This window comes from Lissotriton vulgaris, chromosome 12 (genome assembly GCF_964263255.1).
Source record: "Lissotriton vulgaris chromosome 12, aLisVul1.2, whole genome shotgun sequence".
NCBI classification, from domain to species: Eukaryota; Metazoa; Chordata; class Amphibia; order Caudata; family Salamandridae; genus Lissotriton; species Lissotriton vulgaris.
The window spans coordinates 44,190,188-44,215,448 of record NC_141700.1 but is presented as its reverse complement, the minus strand read 5'-3'; the positions used below and the strand labels follow the sequence as shown (position 1 = coordinate 44,215,448).

General features: G+C 42.4%; 1 protein-coding gene across 1 annotated transcript; it reads left to right on the top strand.

Annotated features, from left to right (window-relative positions):
- The first annotated feature begins 7,977 nt into the window (after positions 1-7,977).
- JUND (JunD proto-oncogene, AP-1 transcription factor subunit) lies at positions 7,978-10,707 on the top strand. The gene has a single exon (XM_086947004.1). The coding sequence runs from the start codon at positions 8,710-8,712 to the stop codon at positions 9,646-9,648; it is 939 nt and encodes a 312-aa protein (XP_086803130.1). The 5' UTR covers positions 7,978-8,709; the 3' UTR covers positions 9,649-10,707.
- Positions 10,708-25,261: the final 14,554 nt, after the last annotated feature.

Sequence of the window (25,261 nt, the reverse complement as noted above, 5' to 3'; positions counted from 1 at the left end):
ACTATATGGCCTGCTGGGATTCGATTGCCGTGTCCATCACTTGCTTTATTTGGGTCCTTCACTAGACCTGCCATTTGCTATCAGAGGACACATGGCACTCCGCTGTCACGAATGATACTGTATTTACTATTGAACTCTTTGATAGATTTGATCCTTCTGTCTAAAGACGTCTAATGGTCAGCTTGGCCTTACTCTGAAAATATATATAAACTAAGGGCCTGGTTTAGAGTTTGGGAGGCAGTGTAGTCCAACACAAATGTGATGGAGTTCTGTGTCCTCCAAACCCTTGGTCCTCCCCATCAGTTATCAGTTGGGCGGACTGGCAGCTTTCCGACAGCGCCGTCCCTGCTCCATCTCCTTCATAAAGCTTACTCCAGCGGCCGAATGCAGTAGGGGCGCTCAGAGTAAAAACAAGACCGCCCATCCTTTTAACAGCAGATGGTCTGATGTCCTTTTGTCTGTCTGTCACTTGTGGCTTTTGGGGCTTTTCCCAAAGTAAAGAGGTTTATTTTTTAGGATGCCAGCAACATCTATAAATTAATCCACAATGTATTTTTTGTAAGTAGTGGATTGGAAGTGGACTCTTCTGATGTGTTGATTGTGGTGTGTATGGAAAAATGACATTTTTTTGTGTGTATTTATTTACAGTGCGTGTTCACTCAAAAGTATCGAGGCACTAGAAAAATAACTAGAGAATACCAAAATGAGGTAGGGGCAAATAATAGAAATAAACCAACACAGCAAATGGGTTTTTTATTCCCTCTTAAATTGCACAATGTGTGACAGGTGCTGAATCCAGCGGGAAGGGGTTTGATAGCTGTGGGACCCTCACTCAAAAGTCTGTCTCCACACTGAACCTGTTTGCAGTGCAGGATTCTTAAAGTAACAGGCCTTTCGGGCATGAAGGGGCACCTAACTGAGAAAGGGAAAATTGGTACCAGTCCTGTAAATGGCCTGGTGGCTCAGGTATACAGCCTTAAACTGGATCTATTGATTCACTGGAAACCGGTGCAGAGAGCATTGAGCAGCAGCATCTGATCCTTCTTTTAACGTCCACAAGCAAACCTAATGCCCTAATTCTTCTTCAAGGTGGTCTGGCCAAAGGTTCGAAGACATAATTTGAAGGAATTCTAGTGCAGGGTGGTCTTGACTAAGAGACCCATTCTCTCAGGCATTGAAATAAGATTGCTCAAATGGATCATATGTTAGATACAAATTATAGACAACTGTTTCATCTGTGGTGGACAGATTGAGGAGAATTGATGCTGGCCAACTCCACGTGAAACCAGTTGATGGAAGCTTCCAAATCTATTTTTGATCGACAAAGATGAACAGATCTTTATTTGGTGTGCCGAAGACAGCAGACTTACCTGAATACAGAGAACATTAGACCACTGACTCAAATACAGATGGCAACAATGCACAGAGCTTTGAAAACGCGTCTCCTGTACCTGGCCAAGAGGGGGGATACATTGTTGGCTATTCACAGAGAGAAAAATGAAGGATTTGAGACCAACTATACCCAGATATACCAAGCAGTATACATGACTTGTAAGAATAAATGTTTGATACACCTCAAAATCTTTTTGGAAACGATTGTTAAACGAAATTTTGGATACTATGTCGTTAAGTTTGATACGTGACAATGTTCTACCGTGAAACTGCTTATACTACAGTATTGGGATTAAAGGTTCTATCCAGTCTCTGAGTTCAATGACATGCTGAATTTAGCTCTGAACTGAAATAAGCTATTATTCCTAGCACCCACACTCATCATAAAATGTAACTCATTTCTGTTTTGTATTTTCCTTTGGTAGCCACACTACCTCATGTAGTGTTTCAGTGTGAGTGTGAAGTATCGAACTAAAAGTCAACTGAAGTCGCACTATTTCTCGCAGAATGCAGATAGTTGAATGCTGTCTTCAATGCATGCTGCAATACATGAGGGTGAGCTCAAGGCAGCCCTGGAAAATGATTGGATCCCAACACCAAATTGAAGTGAGTGAACCAGTGTACTAAGCATGTCCCACCTTTTGCGTAGACCTTTAAGGAGTATCACTCTAAGATTATTTGTAAATGGGGCCAAACAATTTATTTTACAGCATAATGTTGAGTAATATTATTCATTTGCCCAAAAAGTAATATATGTTACTGGCAACTCAGCTGAAACATTTGTGAAATATTCCAGTTCATCAAAATGTGATACAAAATCCAAGAACACTATTTGTCTGCAACAGCAAATCATATATATGTATGCCAAGAACATGTTAAGCTGATATGCATGGGTCACTGGCAAAATAACAGCCCCCTGTCCCTCAATCACCAGGAGCTTTCACAGTGTTGACATGGTCAGTCCTGATCTGATGGTATGTGGATCTTGTCTGAAAGGGATCCTGAAATGTTCTTGTTGTGGAAGCTACAGCAAATAAACATTGTGTATTTTTCACCTTTGTCCTACTGTGCTATTCGGGGATGAACCTTCACAGTGATAGGGGATTAATGATTAATTTATCAGTTAAATTAAACGGAACATTTCTTGTTTTACACAATAAAGTTGTGCTTTTCATTTAATTATCCTCAGTGATGTGTGGTGTCATGTTTGTTCTGATACATTTGAGGTTTTCCCCTGTCACATGTATTTCTCTCAGCAGAAGTGATGTGTGGTATCATGTTTGTTCTGATAAATTTCTGGTTTTCCTCTGTCACACGTATTTCTCTCAGACATCTCAAAGTGTAAGAGGCTTTGAATGTGATGCATGTTTCCCACAGGCAAGAAACATTGGCAAAGTCAAATGGCCTGGCATTTGCTGTCAGCCTCTAGCCGTTATCACTGCTTGTTTGTTGGTTTTTCTATTGTTTTCACAAAAGTTGGGGGAGCAGATGGAACCTTTCCAGTATTAAAATAATGGCTAAAAGTAAAAATAGTTGATGGTGGTAAACGCATATATTGACCTGCCACTGAAGGAAGCTACTTTGCGTGCGGATGTGATTCATGTGAAAGAGCGGCACGCCATAACTCACAGTTAAGTTAGCCAATGGTTGAAGCAGGCTTACCAATTGCCCCATGCTGTATGCTATAGTGGTGGATGAAAAATTTGAATAGAATAACAACAGAACAGAGGATGGAGAAGGCTGGTTGAAAGCCTCTAACAGCATATATATTATATATATATATTAGTACAATCAAAGGTCATGGCTAACACTAGACCTAAAAATGATGATTCACGGGTCAGTGTCAAATAATTAACAGAGGACTGGCTAATTAGACTGCTGAAGTGACCGTCTCTCTGCCAGGAAATGAGACTCACTCTCATCCAACTAAGGTTGCCTCATCTTGTTGAAGCCAGGAATGAATGCTGCTATGGTAAGCGTACACCTAACTAGACATAGTACTGATTTCTATGGTACAGGCGTTCTTCGTGAATCAGGTTCTTGAAGATCTGAAAACGGAATGGGCCTCATTTGCAGAACTAAGGGGTGGTTGTTGGTGTAAAATAACTAGGTAAACAGATGCTTCCGGCAGGCCTTCCTCCTGAGCAGATAGCAGTGCTTAGTGAGGGACCAGCATACTGAGCATGCTGGGAAAAACTAATCAAACATAAACTGCCCCCCGGGGGTTTTGTACAGGGTTCCCCGCGATGGAGGGGCAGTGGGGGTGAGCGAGTTCCATTATAAAAGAGGGAAATGTTAACCGATAGGTGGGATTATTGGGGGCTCTGTGCAGTAGAAACCCTGGAAGAGGCATCTGTTGCTGCAATTTGAGTCTTTTGTGGGACAAGTTAGCAAAAAAACCGATAAGAGAACAAATAACCATGGCTTCTTACACCTGGAACAGAAAAAAAGTAATAGTGAGGCAGATAGTGCAACTTTACATAACAAGGCCCTTTGTGGTCTTGTTGCTGCATAGGTTCCTGTCGCACTGGTGCACTCCACATCATCAGGTATCATTGGTGTATACAAGCGGAGGAGGTTTAATAAGGTGAGGGGTGCCCCACAGGGAGGGGTCTGACTGTTGTTGCAGCTGAGGTTACAAAGTGTGTCCTGTAAAGTGAAAAAATACTTTTCAGGAGAACTGAGGTGTAACGATGAAAATCCTTTCATCTTTCTGGCAAATGGTTCAGCTGCAGGGTTCCGAACTTCAGAGGTGTGAGGCTACGAGAAATACATCTTTGGTCCCTCCCTCGTGACAGAGGGAGATCAGACCGGCTTTACTAGTCTTTCGATGCATTCACATAAGGTCACACAGCAGTCTGAATGAGCGGGGTGCACCAGAGATGTCAAATCCGGCTGTTTTTTAGTTCCGGATGTAGTGAGGAAGTGTGGTAGTTCCGTGGATTGCACCATCCCACGAGAGTTCTCTCTTCCAAAGGTTGTCCCTCAGTGAGTACAGAACATTGTGTAAGCTGCTCAGAAAGAGCCTCGCTAGACCTGAAGAGCACTGGAGCAGCAACCCTCTGTGTTGTCCTCTCACAGTGGGCTTCAGCGAAGGCCAAGCAGAACCTTTGGAGTGGGTTCTTAAGTACTCTATTTTCAGAGGTGCTTGGCAGCCAATCTCTACAGGAAGGGCACTCTGTTGTCCAGAAAAGAGCAAGTACAACACCAAGGTCTCCTTCAGGCATGAGCACACTTTCCAAGCTCAGAGCCCTCCTTGGAATATTCCTAATGAGGCTGAGTCAAGTGGTAACCACTTGGCTCCATACATCAAAGTGAAACAGTCCGGCAGTCCTACATCTTGTGTACTATGGTGTCTTCTTATGCCTAACTATCAATTGCATCAGAACTGTAATCTGCTCAGAATGCTAAGATATGTTTTAAGAAATGGGCAAAGTGGGCAATTACCCAAGGCCCCCACCTTTCAAGAGGCCACCTGGGTCAGTTTCATTAGTGCTTCGCAGACCTCGTTCTGTCTGTAGGTTAAAGGAATGCCAAAAGTCAGCTAGGGGGTGGAGATTGAGGCTGTCAAATGAGTTAAGTACATTAATGTAGGTAGTGCAAGAAAAATTATGGAAGTTAGGAGGCAAGGAGAGAGAGGTGCAAATAAAGCAGAGTAGGGCCAGAATTTCAACAAAGAAAAAGTAAGGTGGTGAGAAAAAGAAAAACAGTGGGAAGGAAAGAAAGAGGAAAGAACTGGAAAAATGTGGCGGAAGGAAGCCCCCATAGGCATCCAGGACAGGTCATTCTCAGCACACTAGCAGTACTATATTTTGGGGATTACTCATGAGAGGCACTTCAGAACTACCTAGAAGACACCACTAAAAATTCACAAAGAAGTGTTGTATAAATGCATCATTCACACATTCCCTCAGCACCAATATCCCTTCCTGGACACCTTTAGGAATGGAAGTTGGAATCATTCATTTAGGGCGCATGCTTCGGAAGATCTTCTGGTGGATCCCCACAGAGACCAGGAAGACCGTCACCCAGGCCCTCGTCACCAGCCGACTGGACTACGGCAACGCACTCTACGCCGGAACCACCGCCAAGATCCAGAAGAGACTCCAGCGCATCCAGAACGCCTCAGCCAGACTCATCCTCGACATCCCACGACACAGCCACATCTCCGGACACCTAAGAGACCTGCACTGGCTCCCGGTCAACAAGAGAATCACCTTCCGCCTCCTCACCCACGCACACAAAGCTCTCCACGACCAAGGCCCGAGCTACCTCAACAACTGTATCAACTTCTACGCTCCCAAACGCCACCTCCGATCCGCCAGCCACGCCCTCGCTGCCGTCCCACGCATCCGCAGAGCCACTACAGGAGGAAGGTCCTTCTCCTACCTGGCCGCCAAGACCTGGAACTCCCTCCCGGCCGACCTGCGCCTGACCCAAGACCACCTCTCCTTCAGGAAGAAGCTCAAGACCTGGCTGTTCGAGCAGTAGCGGCACCCCCCCCCCCAAGCGCCTCGAGACCCTACGGGTAGGTAGTGCGCTCTATAAATGTATTTGATTGATTGATTGATTGATAGGGCCATCATTACCACATACATTATACCTTTCCCTATTGAAAAAGGTAACTACTTATTTTCGGGCTAAAAATGTTTTAAGTATATTTATCTTTTTAAACTTTCTCCATGATGCATGTTCCAAACATGTTTCCTGGGCCGGCTCTAGGCATGTGCAAGCTGTGCACCTGCACAGGGCCACCAAACCCCAGGGGCCACCACGCCAATATATATCCTTAATATATTAATCCTCTGAGGACTGATACATATTTGCGTGGTGGCCCCTGGCAGGGATTTGGGGGCCTTCACTTCTAAACTCCCTGACCCCCTCCCCTCTTTACTGGCCTGCGCACTCCGCCCCGCCCAGGCCCCCTCTTCCGGGCCACCTACCTACGCTTCCTGCCCAGGGCCTCCATGAGCTTAGAGCCGGCCCTGATGTTTCTAGGTGTTTTCTAAAACTTTGGCATGTCCGCTGTTGAGTATCCATACTCTCTGACCCAGTACTACAATTATAAAAGAACAGTTACTCAATAACCTAGAGTACCTGTTTCCTACTTAAAAGTGCGGGTACTTTCCTATTAAAAGTATTGTACAAGTGATCAGAAGTGCAGGTACTCTCCCTTTCAAATTAAAGAAGTGCAGATACTCAGTAACGGATACGATCTACCCATTTATGGCGCTGCTCGGACCAAAAACATCAGCTGAATTCGAAGTGTTTAGTTAAAACCTGGCTAGCCGTCAAAAACAATTCCAAAGATGAGTGGCAATCTACTACGACCCAGCAACATAGCTAATGTTACATTGTTTCAGAAATTGGTATCCCCTCATTGACATGCTCTACCTTCAGTTTTCTTATAGGAAAACTGTTTAGAGGTTGTCTCTGTTTCAATGCCATGCCATTTAACTTATGCATCGCTGTAGCATAGGGTGACCAGGCGTCCTGGATTTGCCAGGACGGTACCCGTTTCTCACCAGCTGTCCGGGAAGATTTCGAGAAATTTAGCTCATGTCCCTGTTTTAGGAGAGGGTCGACTAAAAACGGGGTGGGGGGGGGGTGTTTTTTTATGTTTTACAAAGCGGGGCTAGTTAGCAGTTGTTCCAAGAAAGCAATTTAATTCACAGGCAAGCTACTCGGTTTAAAAATTGCATCTTATGTATGTTCTTACTGCCTATTTTGTAATTCTCTGCTGAGGAGCGCTGTACTTCTGTGCGCTAGCTTGACGTAAAATTATAGTCCCATTTCTATTTTTGTGAAATGTCCCGATTTTTTGTTTTAAAATTCTGGTCACCCTACTGTAGCGTGCTGTATGTAGATGTATCTGCCAACACGAGCAATATAGTTTACAATGTGTTTTCCCCGAGTAACACTCTGTACTTTTACTACTGCAACAACACTTGTTATATTTAACGCCCTTCACAATATTGTAATGGATCTTTCTCAGTAAAACTGCCTCACTTTTCTCAGTAACATGACACTTTTGATTTAGTTTTTCTCAGAAAAGATTGCTTTTAGTTGGCTCCCCTCCATATTTTGCTGGCTTTTCTTTTCCTCACTTGAATGCAATTCTCTTTCTTTTCTGCTTTTCTTGCTCAGGTAGGCCCTGCCTGTCCCCCCTCAGCCTGCTAAGCAGCCCGTGCCCCCAGGGGAGGCAGGAAAGCTCCTCGCACTAGGCCCAGGCAGGGCACTCCCTTTCTCCCTCTATAAATATCCCTGACGTCCCCTTCGGCTGGGAGAGCAGAGCTTTTATGAAAACACCACGTGACCGGCGCCCTCTCCCCCCCCCACCCTCCTCCTCCTCCCGCGCTTTTTTTTCTCCCTTCACTGCTATGACCTCAACCCACAGTGCCTTGCGCTGTTTGCAGGTTTACACGCGCCGTTGCCGAGGTGACAGAAGGGGCGGCGCGGCGCCGCCCGCTATGCAAATGACCGCGAGGAAGGGCGAACGTCATTGCGGACCAATGGGGAGGCGGAGAAGTGACTTCATGGGCTCGCGCGGGGTAGAAAAGGAAACGGCAGCGGGCGCGAGCGGCTTCTTTTCTCTCTCCCTCTGCGTGGCGCGCGGCTGAGGCGGTTGAGTTTTCAGTCAGGAGCCGCCCAACGTCAGACCGGGACCCTCTCAGCATTGAAGTGAACACTGACGCCGCTGTAAACCCCTAAATAAATAAAAGAAACCAGGAAGGAAAAGGGGGCGCCCGAATCGCCTTAGAGTGACTCGTCAAATGCGGAAGCCGCCGTCCTGGTTCCTGTCAGAACTGTCAAGGCGGAAACAAAGCCCCATAAACTCCCTCACAGTGCGTTGGAAGAGCAGCAGGTGACACTGAACCGTGGGACCGACGAAGCTGAGCTTATATACACATGATGAGGCGCTGAGACTGTGGCGGCTTTGGCATCCAGTGTGAAAGGGACTAGAAATGTCTCCATTGGAGAAAAGTGAACTTTGTTAACCTGTGGAAGGAGTCCTGAAACCCTACTGGAGGCAGCTTTCTGAAAGAACTGGCACCACCAAAGGGATTGTGCAGCTATAAAAGACCTTTTGGGGATTGTCCTTGACTTGTTTGTGACTTCGAGATAATTTCCTGGGAGTGGCCTGGAGGCTGCAAGAAAGGGAGCTCTTCCCGGGAGAGAGCTGGAGATAAAAGCTGTGGGAATAGTTTCCCATTCATTGGTGCAGGGGACTTCTGTGACAGTGGGGGGAGAGAAAGAGAAAGAAAGCAACATCCCAGGGAGTACCCCTCCCTCCAGCGCCACCCTCCCCTCCGGGGGATGATGGAAACACCCTTCTACCATGATGATGTGTTGAACCTGCACTTTGGACACAGCAGCTCTGCGCTCCTCCCCCACCACCAGCACCTTGGAGGCGGCAACATGATGAAGAAGGACTTGACCCTCAACCTGAGCGAGCAGGTGGTGACTGCAGCTGCACTCAAGCATCACCAGGATGGGCTGCTCACCTCACCAGACATGGGCCTGCTCAAGCTGGCCTCGCCTGAGCTGGAGCGCCTCATCATTCAGTCCAATGGCATGGTGACCACCACCCCAACCAGCAGTCAGTTCCTCTACCCGAAGGGTGCCAGCGATGAGCAGGAGTTTGCTGAGGGGTTCGTGAAGGCTCTTGAGGACCTGCACAAGCAGAACCAGCTCAGTGGGGGCAGCACAGTTGCAGCACAGACAGGTGGCACAGTGGCCTCTGTTACGCTTCATCAACCGCCGGCCCTTCAGCAACAACAAGAGGCCCCAATCTATGCCAACCTAAGCACTTACCAAAACTTGGGCACCACTGTGAACTATAGCACTGAAACTGTACCCTACCCTCCACCTCCCAACCTGGGGGGGCTGCAGCAGCACCATCCTCATCACCACCCCCGGCTGCAGGCCCTGAAGGATGAGCCTCAGATCGTGCCTGACCTGCCCAGTTTTGGCGACAGTCCACCTCTCTCGCCCATTGACATGGACACGCAAGAGCGCATCAAGGCAGAGCGCAAGAGACTAAGAAACCGCATTGCTGCCTCTAAGTGCCGGAAGAGGAAGCTGGAGCGCATCTCAAGGCTGGAGGATAAGGTCAAGAGCCTCAAGAACCAGAACACAGAGCTGGCTTCCACTGCCAACCTGCTGCGAGAGCAGGTGGCCCAGCTCAAGCAGAAGGTCATGAGCCACGTGAATAGTGGCTGCCAGCTGCTGCCACACCAAGTCCAGGCCTACTGAGGGGGCAGTGAGCAAGGAACACTTGTGTGCAATAGAGTCCCTTCCCTATGGGGAAGATCATGGGGGCATCACTGGGAGGGCCCTCCAAAGAAGCTGGACACTTCGTGTGTGATGGGGAACATTGGACAAAACCTCCCTGCCACCAGAAATCTTGAGTTGCTTTACTGAACATGCCCCCTGTCCTTGACCCCTCCCCCCCACCCTCCTCACATGCAGTTCATTGTCTTGTACATGGACCTTTGAACATGTAAACCAAAGTTTTATTTTGGGGTGAACGAAGCTGCGCAGCAGTAGACGGAGACTGCAAATTCACCTGCGGGGTTTGCTCTGAGTAACTTAAAAGATTACGATTTTTATTCTGTAAAAGTACTTTTAGAAGCAGTATGTCGATGGTCAGAGAGGACAGATCGTGGTCAGGTTGAAGGAGTTGTGCTCCAAAGGATAGTGGTGGCGTGTAGCTTCACATCATGGCATCCCTGGCAAATGACCCTTATTTGTTGCCTTAAATCAAAGCATTAGACTGCTTTGTAAAGAAAAGGACTCCTTGGCCCAACAGTCCCCTGAGGTACACTTATGAAAGCATTTCAAGATGTCGAGTGTGCGTGTGTGTTGCTGGAGTGGAGGCCATGCAAACAACCAAAATTAATTTAATCTGTAAAGAGCGCAACATTTGCCGCATGTTCGTGACAAACTTGGCCAGGACTCGTCCTCCTATTGCTGCCGAGTGCATGACAAACTTAGATTGTGTACTGCCTTAAATGTTTACAAGCTTTTAAAGAGGAAAGGGAAAACGAGAACAAAAGAATTTCATTTTCAGGCGACTTTCCCGGTCATGTACTAGTGTTTTTACGGTTGCGCAGCAAATCGTAAATTTCTACTTGTAAAAAATGTAAATGTGATATTTTACAGAACTTTGAGCTAAACTGGTTTGTTTTTGAAGTGTACGTTTTGCTATATTTATGTTATACTGGGAACAATGTTTTCAACCATTTGTTATACTACACATTCCAGTATATAATGCTAAAATAATTTTCTGTAAAATAAAGTATTGTTATTGTAGATCGTCATTTTGCTTGCTGTTTGCCAAAAGGGCATTCAATAATTTACAGATGCTACGCCCGTTGGATGCAATCCTAACCAATGTATGCAGCGCCACCTAGTGGAGTTACAAAGGACTTGGGCTGCTTTAGTGTAAAGGTTAATGAATACAACTTGAATTCAGATTTAGGACATGCAGTTCTGTTGGGTTAGATGGAAGGCAACATGAGCTGGGAATAACACAGGAAGGAACAGTCATTTGGGTCAATAGTGTGCATAGAATTGAAGTTGTGGTGTCTTGTAGGAAAATAACTGTTGCTCTCCCCCTCTTGTTTCCTGCCTCATTGATGCCAGAGGGCCATACCTTTCAATTTCCATTGTCTGTACAGGCTGAGGGCTGCTGTCACATGGGGACAGTGTGCTCTGACCCTGCCATGAACCCACCCCCCCACACTGCTCCATTCTCTTTGAAGGCCCGTGCAGTATGGGGCTGTGTTCATCATTTAGGCAGGGTTGATTTTGGTTTCCATTTCCCCGCTGGGTCTCCACTACTGTATGTATACCACACCTTCCCGCTTGCCCACCCCAGAGGCTCAGGCTCCTTCTCTGTCATAGACGACTCCAGCTATTAATATGTTTACTATTTAGGGAGTTGAATGGTGCTTCAAAACTCGCCTTGAATGTTTAATTTTTAAACCTTAAAGCAACACCATGTCTCACTGGCCATCTTGATGTCATGACAGAGTGCTATCCTCTCTCTCTAGGTCATGGCTCCTCGTAAACATTTTCCAGGGGCCACAAAGTTTGGTTTGTGATGTGATCAATGGCCTCATTTATGCTAGCACGTTTGGGGTGGTGGGTTGTGGCAGAATGATGGGTGTAAGAGAAGCGAAGCCTATAGATCTATTGATTGAATTGCACAATGTGAAACCAGAAAACCTGGGTTAAATCCCGGCTTCCCCACTTCAACAACATCGGTGATCCTAGGCAATTGTTTTATTAATTTTTTTCTCCCTTTTCTTCATTATCGCATATAAAAGAACCTCAAAATGCATGACTTCAAGATGTGTGCTGTACAAAACCTTCTCCTGTTTTTAAATTAATAACTATAAAAATCAAGTATAATAGGCACACAGGCCACCTAAAGAGTGCACATAACAACCGACTTGCCTCTTAGTTCACTATTGGCATTGCTTTCAGGATGGGGGAAAATGAATGTTTTTGAATTTATGTTTGAAAACTATCACTTACAAAGAAAATACTTCTTAATGCACTGATATAATCTGATGTACTAAGGTGAAATGGTTCTTCATGTTAAAGAAATACGCTTTTTTATTTCTGAAGAGACCTTATCATATTTTTATACTTTTGCTGCAATATGACTTTAAAAATGAGGTTTCTAAAGTTAAGCAGTGCAGAACAACCTAGTTACATCCTTTATTTAACTTCAATTAACATTTATATAAAGGCTTCCCTACTTAACATCTTTTTAACCATTACTGAGTCAAGTACACAGCAGACCGGTGCTGCTGCTGACAAGGGGGCAGCCTGTAAAGGTCAGGGGCCGCATATAAAGGTCAGGAGGGCCGCATGCGACCCCTGGACCATATTTTGAGTATCACTGATTTAGGAGATGCACTGCTCTTGTCTTTCCGGGAGAAGACGCATGTACTTTAATTTGCTACAGTTCTGTTCGACTTGACTGCCTCATATATTCTCACTACACTAATGGTGTTCTGTCTCACTCATTTAAAATCTTCAAATTTCCCGATATATTATACAGCCTCTATTTATGATAAGGTCTGAGATCCATTTACACTGTGTTTGCGCAATCAAAAAACTGGGAAAAAAGTCCTGTAGAAAAGGGTTTTGACTGAAAGTGAAGAAGAGGCAGTAGATGAAGGATAGTAAGTGAGTACCACAAAGCAGGAGAAGGAACGAGATGGATAGAATTGGAGGGGGCAGGTTGTTGGGGTAGGAGTCAAAGGATCAGGCAAAGGGGAAGATTGATAGTAAGGATGGAGAGGAGGGAATGAGTTAAGGAAAGCAGGATTCACTTGCCCTGGAGGAGGGAATTAAAGTTAAGTCAATGAAGTAGGAGTTGGTCTTGGGAATGGAAGTGAGACAGTAAAAATGTAGAGTGCGGAGTGACGAGTCAAGTTCAATGGAACTGCAATTTAGAAGACTGGACAAAAACAGACAAGAAGTTACAAAAACGTCAGCAAGCTTTATCCATTTATGTATTCTGGATCCGAAACATCTACCAGATTGACCTCAACCCTGTGCTAATTTAGAAAAGAGCAGAAGACAAGCATTTTTAAGGTACACAAAAGTTCCAGTCCACCTCCACCCTCAGAATCCAGCTTCAGATCTAATCAATTGATTGCATTTTGCTTTTGCTTTTGACCTTGTACAATGTTCAACTGCCTTATGGCCAGGTCCACTGGGATTATGTGGCAGGAGAGGGCCAAATTATGCAGCAGGGTTGAGTAAATTATGCGGCATAACGCGAAACATTTTTTAATAGCATTCATTAGTTTGTTCTATTTTCAGCACTAGTTAAAGCTGTTTGGGCATTGGGTTCATTCCATTAGTGCCAGTTTAGCTATACGCAACACAAAAGTGTCCAGCGAACTTTTGCAAAAGGCCTTATACTGTGTTGTAACACGTGCCGCTTTGTTTTTGATACTTTTGAACTGTTTGAGCTAGAAACTATTTTTTGTTAAAGTCTGCAGATTACGCAGCAGTTGATGCATTATGTGGCAAATCTATAATTATGCGGAAATCGCTGCAGTCACGTAATTCCAGTGGCCCTTATTTTGGCTAGAAAAATAGCAATATTGTAATAGTGTTGTATTGTATTTGCATTTATATAGCGCTTACTACATGTTCTGCCAAAACCCATATAGGATTAGTGGTGAATTAGTACATACATATGTGAATGAAGGTTAATCTGGTTAGAACAAAATAAGTGTGCTATAATAAAATACGAGAAAAGAGGGAGAGCCGGAGGAGCAGGTTTATGGAATGATGCACTTGGTGAGTTCTACAATTAGCTTCTGATGATATGCCACGTCTTGTATAAAGATATGCTTACTCCTTTGTTAGCCTCATTGTTTGCAAAGATACATGTACACTTGCTAACAAACGCAGGATGTCTTTGTCATACATGATAACCTTAATAATTTAATAACTATGATCTCTCCCTAAAGTTTATGTTCATTTAGAAGTGTCACAATTTTTAAAGCATGTAAGCTTGTTTATAAATACTCAATTTTTGTATGGAAAAGAAATGGGGGCACCTGCGATAGTTCGTTACAATGCAGGTGTGTGGAAAGGTGCAATCCTGAGAGTATTACAAAGGAAATTTGCCTCTTGGGACATTAAAGCATCTGTGGAGGATCTACAATCACATAACCTACATATTCAAATTAATCCATTCCAAATGCAGACAGCATTTCACAATGCTGTTTCTGTGTCACACCCACTCGAAAACTTTGGAGAAAGGTGTAAATTGATGCATAAGGCCTGCAGAAAGATTGAAAGTAAACATGATTTTGCTCTAGAATAGAGCACAGATTCATTAACCTCATGGCTATAGCTGCAAAATGTATACTACTAAGGTTCACCTTATAAATGTATTATTTAATAATTCAAACTTGTGTGATGTATTAATGAAGACTGTAAAATATTATTCTACTCTTCCCTATTGCTTTTGTGTAGCAGACCATAACCACTGACTAGCAGCCGGTCCCTACCAGATGCAACTGAAATTTAGTCCCAAACTGTAACTGAATTATGTATGTGATGTGCAATGAAAGTAGAATATTGGAGGAGGGTGTGTGTTGGGGAAGGAAATGTGCTAGGCCTATTGAATTTGTGTATAAGAAAATTAAAGTATCAGTAGTGGGACTTTAGGAGTTCTATAAAGTGCAGCTCGTCACTTAGTCTGCTTCAGACACCTGGAAAAGATCGAAACAAAAGTATGAGAGGTTTTAACAACACAAGAGTCCAGAAGCATGATACACAGAGGTCTGACATTCTTCAGTCTCTCCCATCTAAATGTTCAGCTTAACTGAAAGAATTAAAGATGTGTTTTTCAACGCTGAACGAAAGGAATCGTGCCTCCATTCAAAGATAGGGCTCAAGTAAGTTAATTTCAGATGCTGGAACCCCATTGATCTTTCTCCATATTTAGTGTCTTATAGAGAGGCATGGTGTGATTAAATGTGCTGATAAATGCACATTCCTGGTTGGAGCATAGTGGTTCTGGGACCATTAACCTTAATGTTTGAAACTTTGTAGTTGCTTTGCACTTAATATACAGTGTCATTCATGTCATTCATGTCGTGGTGTTTGTTCTTAAGGACGCAAACCCACCTCTTTCTAGTGGATAGCTCTTTCACATTTGAACTCAACACCACCTACTTGCATCTCTTGGGAACTGATCACATCCATACAGAAAGAAGCACAGAGTGCTCATGTTGCTATTTTTATTGAAGCTAGCATTTTAAGTGTGCTCTTGCAATTTACTATGTTCGATTTTAAAACAAATGAGTCCTGAACAACTTAAATATTACTGAAGGCCAACACTCTATGTTGATCTTTGTAAAAGGTGCCATTGACTCCCAGGTTCAATGTTTTGGAGTGTAGTCCACATTTCTGGGAGCACATATAAGGTAGTCTTATGGAAATACATATTGCGCAGATCAATTGTGGTGCTCAGCAAACTCTTCATCAATTGGAAGTTATTTCGATCTTGACAGATGATCGTCAAAAGGCTTTGGTGGCGGAGTTATTGCTGGCCTGCCATATTTAAAGGACATTGCTGGCTTGCAGGGTTTTTTTTAAACCAATACGGAGGGAGCATTATTGAAAAAAACAAAAACCTTGCTTCCCGGTCTCATACCATAGGGAATGATTGGCATTTCCCTCCCCAACCTCAAACACTAAATGCAGAAGTTTGCTTTTAAAACAAAAACAAAGCAATGTCCTAATGTGTAGAGAGTTTTCTCCGGTAGTGACATATTATGCATAGCACCAGCAGCAAGCAAAAAAAAAAGACAACGGATGAGGTGTTGGTGGGCCCACCTTAAATTTTATATGCAATTCGGTGCAGTGTTAGCCAGGGGATACCTTTTAAAGAGGTTTTATTCTGACCTCTAATTTAGGAGGCTGGTAATCAACTTTGAATAACAAAACCACATTTTGGCTACAAGTGCAATGGGATGTAATGCACTTCTATTGTGGTGGACAAGATATCTGTCACATTTGTGATGAAGTACCAGTCCTCCAAACTAAATCAGGCCCTTATTTTCCAGTACTGTTTTATTAGGCTGGACAAGCTACTACCAGCAATTTTGAAACTTGCTGCTGTTTTTTGCACTGGCTTTAAAATTGACTAAAATTTCCATCAACTCCGTTCATACTGTCTGTGGGAACATTTTTCAGAACAATATTTAATGATCTTACCCTCTCCTCAGCCTTTGGTAGTCCGATCGCAAGCCCTGCAACCTAAACCTTTTCTTGAAATACGTTTCACTTGATAATTATTTTGTGTAATTATTACATGAAGCCAGTCGGACAAAAATGTTACCTTTAAAAGATGCACCTTTCACACGTGGGTTACGTCTGAGTTATGTGCACAGCAATTTTGCACTGAATATATTTTGTGGAGCTATAGGCATAAAAGTTCACGTTTGTGAGTTCATGGTTGTCATGATGTAAGAAAAAAAATTACAAATGACACCACATCATGTGTTATTTAGTTGCTATTGACCAACTCATTAAAATATTAGTAGACTAAACGTGTACAAAAATGAAATAAAAGTAGATAAAAGCTGTATTAGAGATTGTGTAATACATAAAACGGTGCCGTCTAGTTTTCAGTGTAAGATTCACAAGAAATTGTTACAAACATCCAGGCAGTAAAAAACACTTTCCAGTAATGCATTGCAAACAAGGTCTTTAATTCCCAGCTATGACAGCAATATTCCAAGAATCACTAACCACCCATTTCCACATGCTCTCCAATAAGCTGCAAAGCCAAGCAATGATTCATGATACATGTTGTGACCCCAGAGTGCATGTTTCTGCCCGACAGTTAAACAAAATTATGTCATTCTTCATGGAAAAAGAGATGAGAGCCTAAAACCCATTTTCATAGCCGCCCCTGTAGAAAGCCTCATTCTCATTCAGTAGCACATGAGGCTGTGTCCTGACACCAAGAAGGAAACGTAGTGCATAAGGCTACTTGAATCAGGGCAGAAGGAGGTCACATAAACCACTGACAATGACCCATGGCAGTAAAGTGGATACAATACAGCTCTCACTGCAGGAGCCCTAGCAAGACTGAAGTGTATTTAAGTTGAAGGTTCACAGCAGATTCATGTCAAAGCACAAGCTGCCAAACTGTTTTCTGTCCGAAATTGTTCCCAGTCACCATTACTATATTAACATCACAGTTTCGGCACAGGGCTATGCCACCAATCTGCCGATTATGAATCCTGATTGGGTGCTGCTACTGTAAATAGGCCATTAATTTGAAATAAAACTTACAATCACCACTGGTAAACAACAGTGGTATGCTGAGGGCTTTAATTTGGCGGATGTTCTTTTCCTTATATTTTCTAGTGTAAGTGGTCAACATAGTAGCACTGTTTGTTTTGTCTATGATCAATAGAAGTTTTTTTCCGTTAAGAAAATAGCAAATGTCCACGATTTTAAAAAGTGCTATCCTTCAATGTTTAAAGCAAGTTTTAAATATGTTGGGGAAATGGAGAATAGTATGAAACGTTGCTGCACTATCACAACAACTTTTTAAAAAATGGTGGCAATCTCATTTTAGAAATAGTTCGAGTTTTAATAAGTGTGCTATCATAACAGGCAAACAGTTTCACACTCTGGAAAGCCATACCAAATGATAGCCACTTTCTAAATGGGAATGCGCAGTCGAAATACGATCAAAGACATCAAATATTATATCACAATATTACATAGTACTTTTCTAGCTCTGTATTTGTTGAAACAATAGGCTTTCATCTTTAGGAATACAAGAATAGCAACCCACCCTATGCATCTTATATTCATCATGTCCCCATCCTTGTACCCCATAGAATCCAAAAAGTGGGAGGAATGGGGTCTTAAGACAGTTTTGCTTAGAATACCCTGTTTGTTCCAGTTTTTTAACTTCTGTGGGTAATTCATTCCTTGATATCCTCCCCACTTTCTCTCACTTCATCCAATTTTGATGCCATTGCACATTAAGTGGATGTGCATGTGACTCCATATCATTGCTAATAATTGCTTAGATCTGATCTGCCCCAGACAAAGAATTTAAGCTGACATTTTGTAGTATTGGTCACTGCTGCTGCCAAACGCTTTGGCTGCAGAGTCTTGATTTTTAACTCATGCCTCTTCCCTCCACTGCTCCGCACCTCTTGTCTCTTAAGCTCACTTTTGCAGATTCTTAATATTGCTGTTTTCTCCCTTTGTTGGGGATTTTCTATTTTTCTCGCTCCCTTTCTTTGTTACTTTTCTGTCTTTACTATAGCCCCCTGTAGCGGGCTATACCCGCTATGAAAGGCCCACTCCAGTGTTCGGCTCGGGCCTTTAACAAGGGAGCGGGACTTTAATAGCCGGTATAGCCCAGCTACAAAAGGCTATAAGGCTATTCGAACATTCTGCCTCTAGAGAGCATAATGTTCTAACAAATAAAACAAAGGCTTCAGGGACCGTGAGGGGATTGAAATCCCCTCAGGCTCCCTGAAGACGTTGTTCACAACCACTGCTGTGAACAAAGAAACATTAGAATGTTGGAGCTCCGGGCTTATACCAGCTATTATAAGCCCGCAGCACTCCATTGTTTTCAATAGAGCTCCCAACATTCCAATGTTCTAATTTGGATTAAAGCTTGATAATGAAAAATGTGTGTTGGACCCTAAAAATGTGATTGGTGGCGACCACCTGAAATCACTGAAACAAATTAATTATTGACAGCATCACTGCCTTGCCACCCATTTCTTTTTCTTTACTTTGAACATAACAATTTTGCATTTTACAGTAAATTTGTAATTATGACATTATGCAATCTGGTGATACAAATGTACACATAAGGAGATAACCACTTAAAATTAAGGTGCTGATAAAAACAATGACTGTTGAAATATATGAATTGGCCTTTAATGGCCCTAAATAACCTACATTCAGAAAATGGCAACAGAATTGATGAAAAAAAAACCTATTAGGTGTTAAAAATCAAATTATTTTCCTGTGATAAATTTAAAATTGAAAAGCAAATAGATTTGTAGCAAAATATAATCAGTTCTTAAATATACTGACTCTTGAAATAAAAACAATATACTGCTAAAAAAATAAATCCTGCGTCTTGCTCACCCTAATTCAATAGGGGCCACACCCTGTAGATTCAAATAGCCGCAAACGAAAATATACCATTCTTAGACAAAAGGAGCTCTGTCAGGAGTTTATCACTCCTCTTTTCGTGAATTATGCCCGTTTAGATTATGAGTGTTAACAGTTAGACAAATCTGTCAGAGAGCATCTTATCTGCAGGTGCGGAAACACAGAAGCTCGACCTTTGTACTTGCAAATCAGTATACACACGCAGTGAATGGTATTTTGCAGTAATTTTGCTTTTCTAGTAAAATATAAAAACAGTAAACCTTTACAGAAGGGTATGGAGGCTAATGCTACTTTTTCTGTTTAAGACAAATCTGTACAAGGTTATCTCTCCTTGTGACCGTAGTTACAAGAGCACCAATGATTTGCATAGTTTTCAGTCTCTGCCTCTTTAGTATGAATGGTATCAGAAAACGTTTTTAAACATAAACTGTGGTGGCCCAGAACACATTTGGTAGCATTAACTCTCAAACATTAGTGTGCTTGCTAGGCCCGTGCCTTAAAATGTCCCTGTGAGGACTAATCTTAAGATTGTATTGGTATAGATAAACAAAACCTCTTGCTTTTTATTCTGGATTGAGGATTTTTATACTGCAATATTTTCCAAAATATTATATATATGGATGTATTGAATTTCAATACCAAAAAGGATACATTTTTGGCCTGTTCTGTGTCTTCACACCAAATTTCGTGGAAACATGTCTGGTAGTTTGGACTGTCTTCCACTTCGTTCCTTGCTCCTGGGGTGTATCTTTACAGCTGTGGGCCGTATCCATGCCTTTAAAAAAGAGTTATGCACTCCCATTCTTGGTCACTTGGCCTAATTCTGCTCATTTAAAAACATCCGTGCATTGCGCATGTTGCCATATGGATTATTGGGCCAGCTCTAATTGGCTGCATGTTTTGGTGTACTTGCACACAGCACCTTGCTGCCCTGTTGCTAGCCTATTGCTGTGTAGCTGCCTAAATGTTTTAGCCCCAACGATATTATAACTTTTGGCTCCTACCCACACATCCTTTTCGATCGCACTGCTAGGTGCTGCACTAAAAAAGATAAGTGCACTTCTCTGGTCACTCACAGACAACACCAACACTTCCCACATGAGGCCACAACAAATATAATACTCTGCCAACAACATACTGCCCCATGGTGGTGAGTACCACAAAGGATTAGAAACCACATTACAAATGCTACAGTACAGTGGATTTTTGCTGAAGCTGCGAGAAGCCCATTTATATCCAAGTGTCCTTGTCTTCATGTATGTTAATTATTTTTCCCTCCCTCTGGCAGGCACCCTTTTTCCTTCCCTGTCTCAGGTTCCATCCATCACCTTTCCCTCTCCCAGGCTTTGCTTTACACTCCACAACCCCTGCTGTTCCTTCCTGCCTAAGTCACTCCGCCTCACCTCCAGTGTAGATCTTTTTTAAGCTACTGACTGTGCTGAGGCAACCTGTTTTTAGGCCTCTGCTAACCTCAAGGCCACTTCAAAAAATCCATGGACGGCAGCACAGGTTAGATTAAATGTGCTTTGTTGCTAAAGCTGCTATATACCAATTTTAAGAGCTGGAGTTCCATCTGCCTGTCATTTTTTACTATATGTCCATTGTTTCTCCTCTCTGCCCTGACCACTCCTTCTCACCTCCGGTGCAAGCTTTTTAGCTCCTGGCTGCTCTGGGAGAACTTGTCGTAGTGCCGCTGCCGCCATCGGGTCCAGTGAGAGTGTTCTGCTTTTCATGCTGCGGTCCAAGCTAAAACCATGGAAGCAGGGTAATTCTCCATTCACCACAGTCTCTTTTTACCCTAAAATGTCATTTACTACTAATAATTGCTAACGTTGTCTGTAATGACTTTCTAGAAACGCAGGTGGATGCCTCCACACATAAAACTAGAAAGAGATAGGGTTTCTGGGATCTAAGAAAGCATTAGGCTCCAATGGAGATGTGAGGCAGAAGTGTACTACTTGGCTGACCAGTTCTATTTTTTTGTGCTCTCTGGAGCAACCCCCTGCCTGTAGGGGGTGTTGAACAGGCTAGTGTCTGAGCTGTGCCCCGATTAGGGTTCACCAAACTTGTTGCTAGGCCTTTTCTGATTACTCTTTCTCTTTTTGTGTGCACGCTCACAGCATCCCACAGCTGATCTGGCTAGCTAGTCATCCCAGGCACTGCACCTCAAGACCACGTTATAGCACTTTAATTGTCATGCTTGCCTAACACCAAATGCTTGACACACACGACAATGACAACAGAACACTCGTCCAACCAAGCTCTCTACATCAAGTAGACCAATCCTTACAAAACGTGGAATGAAGTATCACCGATTACCCGATCAAGCTTGTGCAAATATTGGCGCCTGATCACCAAACAGGTGAAACGTATTAACACAACAAAAATGTGTGTTCCCTACATAACCCTCAACTAACCCAAACGACAGAAACATATATATTTATATCCACACAAGCACACACACTTTATTACCCATTTTGATACATTTTGGTTGTGCACCAAATATCATTTTCTCCTTCAGGGGTTCTCTTTTGATTTTAAAATTATTGATTTGGAATCATGCTCTCATTAATGTCAAATTTCTTTATCCATTACATTGTTTTCTGATTGCACAAAAGCCATACCAAAACATTGACACTTTAATAAAATGCCTTGTTATCGTAATATGTTCTTAATAATTCTCACTTTAATGGGTAGTCATGATTCAAAGTAAGTTAGGTGAACACCCAATCACAGTATTCTATACAATGCAATCTATGTCTTTCTTACCTCATCTACCATTTCCCTCCTTAATTGGTTCTTTCCTTTGTTCTTCTTAAATGAGACCAAGACGTTGAATGATGCTCCACAACCTCCTCTGGAAACCTTGACTTTGGCCCTGGACTGCAGCCAGGGTCACATGATCTCACTGATGGTGATGTCAAAGGAGTTGTGAGGTCAGAGACAAAAGAGTTACAAGGTGGAAATATTTCCTCTTGTTGTCTCTTGGGAGCCACTTGCTCCATTCCCTGTTGCGCCCTGGGTCCCCTCACAAGATGTGTACTAAAAGGGGCGTCTGTGAACTCTCCACAAAGACAAATCCATTCTTTGTTGGAGCTAGAATAAGGTGAGTCTCCTCCTCGTTCATCCATGTCTTGTCCAATGGAAACCGCTTTAAGAGAATATCCTCTTGAACACACAGAGCTTTGTAACAAATATTGAGGTTTTATAACCAATCTACAGTGTGTTCTTTTTATATCTAAATATTACAAATCAACCAAAAAATTTAACAGAGGAGTATACTGAATTCAAGTCACCCTTGCTAGATTCAAGAAAAAATACATATTTGTGTTTAGCATATGAGTGAATGCCATATTAATTTTTATATCTTGTGAATATGCCTTCTCACGGTTGAAAATTGACTTCAAGGAGTCTTATCTGTCCCTTGTGCTGACATTGTACTGTAAAAGTCTAAAATGCAAATGTGATTGTGCCGGCACTGCTAAGGTCCTGGTGTTTTCGCTGTGCCAAAGGAGATGGAATTTTCATAGATTCTTTTGCTCTGTGATGTCATAGAATTCTATAAAGATCTATAAATAGGTACTGAAATGGTCTGGCTCCAGACAACCAGAGACTTTTATTTGCCATATAGAGATAAATATGTACATAATCCACTTTTGGCCACCTGTACCCTGAAAGGTTCAATTTTTTAATTAGGATATTCTATCAGAATGGGATATGAAAAAGCCTCATTAACTTACCCCGTTGGGGATGACAGTAAACAAGACCACCCTCAGACAGGCCTTGGAAGCTCTCCTGGCTGCCACTGAACTAGAAGTTTATTGGTATGTTAAAAAGGAATGTGCTTAATTAAAAGTTTTTTTATTTGTCTCCAGCTATAAGACTTCCGTCACGGTTGGAATCGCTACCACTTATGACTTGTTGCACTCGGAGTTGTATGAACCAACTCGTACCTGCCAGTGGTTTTATTGGTTGATCTGTATGAAAGTTTCAAAGTTTTTTATTTTTGTTTCGGTACTCTTTCGAGGACCACAAAATTAAAAGAAAAATCATTCTACATTTATAAACAAATTAATACATTTTCAGTGTTATTTTAAAAAATTTATAAATCTTATTGCAGACATACTCATTAGGAGGATTAACGCATACAGAGATAAAATCCCTTGAGTTAGTGGTCCGACAGGACCGGTATATCGGCTCCAGACATGATAACCTAGCGGTGACAACGACTTTATTTGGACATATAAAGAGCATATGCTCTAAGTTCTGTTTACCCCCCAAACACAGGTTACATTGTGAACTACTCTTTACATTCCAAGAAGAGGTAAAAGATAATAAAGGGAGTATGCCCAAACGTAGCATCATGATCGTGCGCCTTACACCATGGGTAAGTGTATATTCCAAATAAGGCAATTTTTGCTTATATTCTTGGGAGTCAGCATAAGATTTATACATGGCTAATTTTGTGCAGTGTGACTGATCAAGCGCATAACTCAATTTTGGTGAAAAGTTTTTCAAAAACAGCTTGAGATGTGCGGGTGTCCAGGATAATAACATTTCTGCACTTATTTCTGCAAAACGGAAAGCTTCCTTCAAATTTTTAACAAATATAGAGTCCTTGGTTTCCTCATTAAAGCACTCGATTTTTAGCAGATAACGAAGGGTACCTACTTTGGAATGAAGAAGGTTATAGGCCCACCTAATGAGGCATGCTATAGATATTGCAAATGCACTTGTAATCGCACATTCCAGTCTTAGTGCCTGTACTGGAGTTGAGTTAGAAACTTTTAATAGCTTTTTTAGGATTTTCCCTTCGTTCAAGTCCATATAACTCCATTGTTTTAGGGGAATATGTTCAGAGGCGTAGGATAGAACCGGGGAGATCTTGGCTCTATAAATTTTTATTAAGGCTGAAAGGTGCCTGCTTCCGGTATTTGCATATAAGCGAGATATTGCCCCCGCATGTAGCTCACATTTCCTTTTTAAATGGATAATCTGTTTATTATTGCTCATGTTGTGTGAGAATATTCTTCCGAGATATGTATATTCCTTTGTCTGTTCCAAGGACTCCTCTCCCATTTTCCATTGGTACTTCACATCTTTCTTAATCTTTGTAAATGCCACTACTTTAGTTTTACTTATATTAGGGATTAGGAAGTGATCTTTTGAGTAGTTATTTAATAAGACTAGGAGATTTTGAAGACCAAAAGGTGTCAAATCGAACAAGACTATATCATCCGCGTACAGCAAACAGTGTATCCGTTGGGCTGCCATTTTCGGTGGAGAACTTTGCCCCTGTTGTAGATGTAATGGCAGATCACTCAAATAAAGGGAGAATAAGAGCGGAGCCAAAAGACACCCTTGTTTTAGTCCATTGTGTGTATGTATTATTTTTGTCAGGCCCTTCTCTCCCCCCATTTGGACTCTGCACCAGGTTTCACTATGTAAATTCACAATTAATTGTAGCAGAGTTTCAGGGATACCCATTTTTCTTAATTTCATCCATAGTGTCGGCCTGTCGACCCTATCGAACGCTGTAGTATAGTCGATGAAGGCTGCGTATATTGGTTGGGATTTGCCTTTTACATATTTGTCTAATAAAAATTGGAAGGTAGCTATATTGTCAGTAACTGAATGGTTCGACCGGAACCCTGCCTGGAACATAGGGATTAATCCCTTCGAAAATGCCCAATGTTTCAGTCGGTCTAATATTTCTGCCGCAAAGATCTTTCCTCCAGCATCCATTAAAGCAATTTGTCTATAATTTCCAGCTATACACCGTTTTCCTTTTTTGTATATTGGAATTATTATACTTCCTTTCCACGATTTTGGAATATTTCCAGAGTCGAATACATAGTTGAATAATGGAGCTAGCATCTGACCCCACGCATTTTTGTCAATCTGATAAACCTTAATCGGGATCTGGTCAGGACCTGATGCGCCCGTACTTCTTGCCTTTTTAATGTTCAATGCAATTGACATTGCCGATGCCCTGGAGAGTTTTGTGTCATTGATTATCTTTTTTTGTTCGATGTCCTTTCTCACTCGAGCATTTGTATTGGGTTTATATAAATCATTTAAAAATTTGCCCCAGTCTTCTTCTGAGACAGGAGTTGCTTCAAGCTTCTTTTTTGACCCTGTCATCTTGGCTATC